The sequence below is a fragment of the Falco cherrug genome, chromosome 4, assembly GCF_023634085.1.
Source record: "Falco cherrug isolate bFalChe1 chromosome 4, bFalChe1.pri, whole genome shotgun sequence".
Lineage (NCBI taxonomy): Eukaryota > Metazoa > Chordata > Aves > Falconiformes > Falconidae > Falco > Falco cherrug.
In genome coordinates, this window is record NC_073700.1 from 17,449,090 (window position 1) to 17,455,089 (window position 6,000).

Sequence of the window (6,000 nt, forward strand, 5' to 3'; positions counted from 1 at the left end):
CTCTTGTACCACTCCTCAAGAATTAAGATGCACAGAAAGACAGAAGCAGAGGATGAAGGGGATGTACCGTATCACCAGCACCGCTGGCACCCCACGCCTGGCTTGTCATACTTAAGCTCGGCCCTGAAGTTTATGCCACGTATTACACTCTGATGTAAAAAACCAACCAGCTTCAGACTTCAACACCAAAAGACACGAAGCACGCCCAGCAGCTTCGAAGGGAGACACACTGCAAAGGAGTCCTGCACGGGAAGTGCTCAGCAGAATTCAGTTCTCCCGGCATTCCCCATGGACCAAGGGGGTTTCACAGCTGCGGAGCTGCAGCTCCTTTGAGGATGGGTATGGGTCATGCCAGAGTGTTGCAACATGCCCTACACAGCGCTGCTCAGCCAGCAAGTCCTGCCCATTTACATAAAACTGGCATGCAGCATTCAGCTGCCTGTTGCTTTTAAGGGAAAAAAAAACCAATGCACATCTGTGCCATGCTGCATTAACCGTGAGTAACTGCAGTGCAACAGCCCTTCTGCATATCAGTTAGGCCTTCTGAAAGCTAGGGAGAAAAATTACAACTCTGAGCTCGACTACCAACAGAGAAATAACAATAGTTTCCAAAGATCCCAGTGCTTTTCCTCAGCACTGATAGTCCTGTTGACAAAATACACAGCGCAATTAAAGTCCCTTCCAGAACCCTCCCTAGTGTGCCGAGCCACATTTCCAACCCTACAAACAACAGCTTTATCTCCAACACACTGAAAACCCACTCCGAGCACTGCTTCAGCATTGTGGCACTCATCAGGAGTAAGAGATAAACTGCTAAGGAGGGAATTTTCAATAGCACTTTAACGAAGTTAAAGCACAGTCACCAGGAGTCACTGAGAACAGGACCTACCTCATCTTCAATTAGCGATCAAACCTGCCCAAGCTTATCATCCCGGGGAAGCAGACACCCTCGGTGGGAGATGTAGCGTGCCCAGAGGGATGCGCAGCTCTGACATCTCCCTTCTCATCCCAACTTACCCCGCACCCCCAGGCTGTGCTCCTTATTAAGGCTCCCAGGGCCACTCTAAACCCCCTTTGCCTTCTGTGGCTTTAAGAGGGCACATTAAAAAACACAGCAACAACAACAAAAAACCACAAACAAACAAACAAACAAAACCACACAAAACCCAACAAGCAATGGAGATAGCTGCACAGAGGTAACTTTTCGCCAGCACACGGTGCTTTTATAAAGAACATTAAGCAACTACTAAAAAAATGACTTGGCAACTGTCTGCACCAGAAATTAGCATTTATGATCCTATCAAGCATGAAAAACATGCTTCAGCTTTGTGGCCTTAAACTCAAATAAGCAATTTAAGTGATTTTTAGCAATTAGAAACAATACTGCCTTAAAAACAAAACTATCTGCAATAGCTTAAATGCCCGCTTTTTCTATTAGCTATGGAGAAGGAAAAATACTCTTAATTCTGCATTGTCAGATATGAAAGCCATCACAAATTTCCACTTTAATTCTTTGGTTAGCTCAGAATTTACAAAGTTACAAACCATATTCTGTCTAAGTGGTTAAAAGATCAACAACCCACAGGTCCATAGCAGGAGATTTATACCTACTATTACTTCACCAATAAAATTTAAACTGAACTCAAGACACTCAAAAATCTGTTCCATATGAAAAAAAGACACTCCTGGGTATTAGTGCTCCCGAAAAAACACAACAATAAATTTGTTCAGACAGGGCTATTAATGCATTTCTCTGCATGAGCAAATATACACTGTCCTATTTTAAGAGGTGCATGGGGATGCTGGAATTATGCTGAGAAAACTAAAAGCTTGCTCTGAAAGGTGTCCAGGGCCGGAGGAAGGACCCTTCACAGCACAGGGCGACAGGTGAACGGGATGAGTCAGGGTTTTAATGCAGAGGCCACACGTTCCTCTGGGTACGACACCTGCTAATTTCGTGTAAAACTAGGCACTTCTGAAGCCAAAACCGACTAATACCAGGAGAAGCTGACAAACCTCTAATAATTCTTCTTAATAAGGAGCTGGATGATCTCCAGCAACACTTCAGTGACCATTCTCTCTGCTGGCAGAGCTGAGGAGTATCTATTACAACCAGGGGTTTTATAGATTCAATAATCTATAAATCTATTCAAAGACCAGAAAAGCCCAGCAACAGAAGCGCTGGGACACTTTCCCCTTTCTGGACCCTTATGTCCCCAAGGTTAGCTAACAGCTGAGGACACTTATTTTATAAGTCTGGGAGCACATACGTGCATATTCCCAGTCCTCCAGCACTGCCAAACGACTGGAGCTGTCAAAGCCGAGCTGGCTTTCCCTCGGGACCTCCTGGCTTCACATATCCCAAGGTTTATTTCAGACCCGACCAGGCCAGCGCAGCGGTGACAGCAGCAGAGCAGAACCCGGCCATCCCACCGTCCTGCGCTCGGCCACGGACCCGAACACTCTAAAACACCTTTCGGGGAGGGGGGGGGGGGGTGGGGAAACCCCAACCACAGGGCTGTACCAGCAGCCAGGTGCTGGGCTATACGTTCAGCTGCCACCCAGGCCATATGATACACCGCGGGTTAATAACTGCCACAGCCGGACAAGCACCGAGGGATCGGCAGCCAGCCACGCCGCCTTTACTGGCAAACACCTGGGGTAGGGAGTTTATTTTTAAACGACCCAGCAGCACCGCAAGAGCCTGCGAGCGTCCCGGGGGCTGTCACACCGTACCAGCTGGCAGCTCCGAACGCCGGGGGGAGCGGTGACAAAAAGCAGCGGTGGGGATCGGGACGGCGGGATAGAGGGACATCCTAATAAGGATTCGGGAGCCCAAGCTGGCCAGTATCTCCAGCGGATCCCATCACCGGAGACCAAACCCGCTGCCGGCTCCTCGTCCCCCGAGACAAGTCAACCCAGCGCGGGAGCCCCGGCCCCCCCGCCCGGCCTGGGAGCGGCGAACGCCCCGCATCACGGCTCAGCTTCACGCCGCGCAGCCCAGCGCCTACCCGGCGACAGAGCTCGCTTCTCTTGGAAAATAACCCCGACTTCTGCGGGTTTGCTCCTTTAGAGGGGCGTTCTTGTTTCACAAGCCGCCCCGGTGCGGCGCTGCCCACACCCCCCCGGCCCCGTCATGCCCCAGCCCGGTACTCACACGTGCCGCGGCCAGCGGGGCAGGTCCCGGGGCACGGCGGGCAGCGCCAGCCCGCCGCAGCTCAGCGCCTCCCCGCCGCAGGCACAGCCGGCGGGGCAGCCGGCGGCGGCCGAGCCCAGCAGCCCCAGCAGCAGCAGCGCCGCCGCCCCGCCGCCGCCCGCCCGTGACGGCACCGCCATTTTGTATCCGGCACCGGGGAAGGTCCGAGGCGGGAGGAGGCGGCAGGAGCGGCCCCGGCGCGCAGCGCAGCGGTAACGCCGCGGGCCCCGCAAGCGCTCAGCGCTGCTCCGCCGCCCGCAGCATCGCCTCGGCCGCCGGCCGCACGGCGCTCAGGGCACCGGCATCCACCGGCGGGCGGGCGGGCGGGCACCACCGGGCGAGTCGGCTCCGCGTCCCCGCCGAGGGGAAACGCCTCCTCCTTCGCGCCGCACGGCCCCGGCCCGGCGGCCGCTGGAGCTCCCCCTCCTCGGTGCGCCGCCGCAGGGCTGAGAGCCGCCCAGAGCCGCCGCGACCGCCGCTGCCGCCCCGCCGCCACCCGCCCGGCCCCAGCGCCGCTCGCCGCGGACCCACGTTGGCGACACCGCAACATGTAGCCGCGCCGCCCCCCGCGCGCCCGCCCATTGGCTGGCGGGGGCCCTCCGGCGGGCCCGCGCGCGCCGCCATTGGCCAGCAGCCGCCCCCCCGCACCCCCTCCCAGCACGGCGCCGCGGCGCCCCATTGATGCCGGCGGCCTGTCAATCAGGGCCGCCGGGGCCCGCCCCCCTTTCCCACTCCAGGTGTGAACGCGGGCGGCCCCGCCCCCCCGCGCTGCCCCGCTTAAAGGGGCCGCGCCCGCCGCGGGGCAGCGGCTTCAGACAGATCTGCCTCCCGTAGGTGCGGACGATCTGCTGCAAAACCAGGGGCTGGGCGCTCCCCTGCACCCCGACGCGCCTTCCTCCGGGTGCTATGAAGCCGCTGCGGGGCCGCGCTCCCGAGGGACGCGCGTGTCCTGCCACCGGCCCACTGCAGGAGCGGGTTAATACCTGCACGTGTTTCAGACCAAACCCAGGAGGTGGGATCCGCTTGCAAAACGTACCCCTATTTCTGAAAACCCAGCACTCACCAGATGCAAGGGAGCACACAGTCTAAAGCGGGTCGAAGCATGACTCATTAGATAGCTGCAGCAGCAGCCTCACGGGCAAAATTCATCTTAGGGTGTCAATACGCTCTAAAGACTGAATTTAGAGGCTGCTCCTGAGCTCAGGGGAGAGCATCCAGCTGGCTTTGGTCAGGTCTGGATGTGGCCCATGCAGCACTTAGGGGATGAAGCCCTTCATGGGCTCAGCGCACCCAGCACCAGCTGAGCCAGATGCCAGGAGTTGCGTGGGAAGCTGGAGGTGCAATATTTTAGGGAGAGAAACACACACCACAGCCCAGCTCTGCTGCCGCTGCCTTTGGTTAGATTCCACCCTGCTGCTGCAGGTTCCTCCCTGGCGCAGGGATGGAGCCCTATCTCCTTTATGTAATGAGACGGGGCATTGCACTGCAGGGTGCTTTAATCACACCGCGCATCTTCCAAGAGTCACGTATCAATTCATATAAAACAGCACATGCAAGGGGAACTGCATGGAGGTTTGCTCAGAGCGGCACCCAGGCTGCACAAACATGCCATCCCCTGAAAGGCAGCAAACCCGGATCGGTGTCATCTCAAGAACAGAGCGGGTCAGCTGAAGCAGAAACCTGGTGCGACATCGGATTTGCTGGCAAGCCCAAGCGAACAAGTTGGGCTTGGACCACAGGCTGTAAAAGCCCCATGTCCAAGCCTGAAGCATCTCCACCCTACATGGGACGCAGAGCCCGGGCAGCCCTGAGCCCCGCAAGGAGCCCGCAGCCGGGTCTGCCCTCCATGCCCACACGTGGGAGCCCGCAGCACCGAGAAGCGCCATGCTGAAGCATCACCATCAATTGACAGAAGAGGGGTGGAGATGACAGACCAGCCTTCAGAGTGATGAAGAGTTGGGGCTTTTTAAGTCTGGCCTTCTGCATTCTGTCTGTGGACCAAAGACCTTGCAAGACCCTGCTCCACCACAGCATCACGGTGGTGAAATGTAGCTTTGATGATGTGGGGGAAAGAGTGAGAGGAGACACGTTTTTGGAAGCCATCACTCTGGATGAGGACTTCCCCTTCTCCTGCCTCTTCTCCTTCTTTTCCTCTGGATTTCTCACAGGTTCATCAATGGAGCAATTAATTTCATCTGACATAACGCACAGGGATCTTCTAAGTTCCCCAGCCAGCTGCCACAGGCAGCTATCAAGTCTTCTGCTGGACCTGAAAGTGATGTGGGGGGGCCGTAGAGCAGCCCCCACGCCTCCCGGCTACTTCAGCTTCTGGCATCAGCACGTGCAACGTGCACTGCTGAAAAGTTATACGTACAAAAATCATACATGAAAGAAATCAGAAAAAGGGAAAGAAGTGTGGAAAACCTGAGGGAGGAAGATTTAGGTTTGGAAGATGGCGTGATCTGAAATCTACAAACTGGGTTTATTGACGGGACAAGATCTTGCTGCAGGGTGAAGAGTTTCTGATTTCAGCATCCCCACCCGAAAGCTCGACCATACACCACAAGAAGCAGTGTTAGCTATTACTGGCATAGCATTTCCCTCTTCTCTATTTACTCTTGACAGTCCACCTGCATGACTGTTTGGCCTTCAGGACAGCTTTGAACGTATCAGATTGCCGAGATGAACGATAAATGGAAAACTTGATCTCTGCAAAGGCTTCTCCCCACTCAGCGCTGGGGTGAGCGGGACTTTTAGGTGTCCCATCCCACCCAGCCACACCTTCCTGGGGACCAAACGCCCAG

The 6,000-nt window shown here is 56.0% G+C and overlaps 2 protein-coding genes across 2 annotated transcripts in view; both read right to left on the reverse strand.

Moving 5' to 3' along the window:
* Positions 1–3,336, reverse strand: part of LRIG1 (leucine rich repeats and immunoglobulin like domains 1) — a 94,132-nt gene extending 90,796 nt beyond the window's left edge. The window contains exon 1 of the mRNA XM_055706881.1: positions 3,158–3,336. Coding sequence (XP_055562856.1) covers positions 3,158–3,336 — 179 coding nt within the window. The remainder of the gene's footprint in view (positions 1–3,157) is intronic.
* Positions 3,337–3,433: 97 nt separating this feature from the next.
* On the reverse strand, positions 3,434–3,875 carry LOC129736094 (uncharacterized PE-PGRS family protein PE_PGRS44-like). The gene is given in 2 exon segments (XM_055710437.1): positions 3,434–3,787; positions 3,789–3,875. Coding segments are annotated over 2 exon segments (441 nt in total).
* Between the last annotated feature and the right edge of the window lie 2,125 nt (positions 3,876–6,000).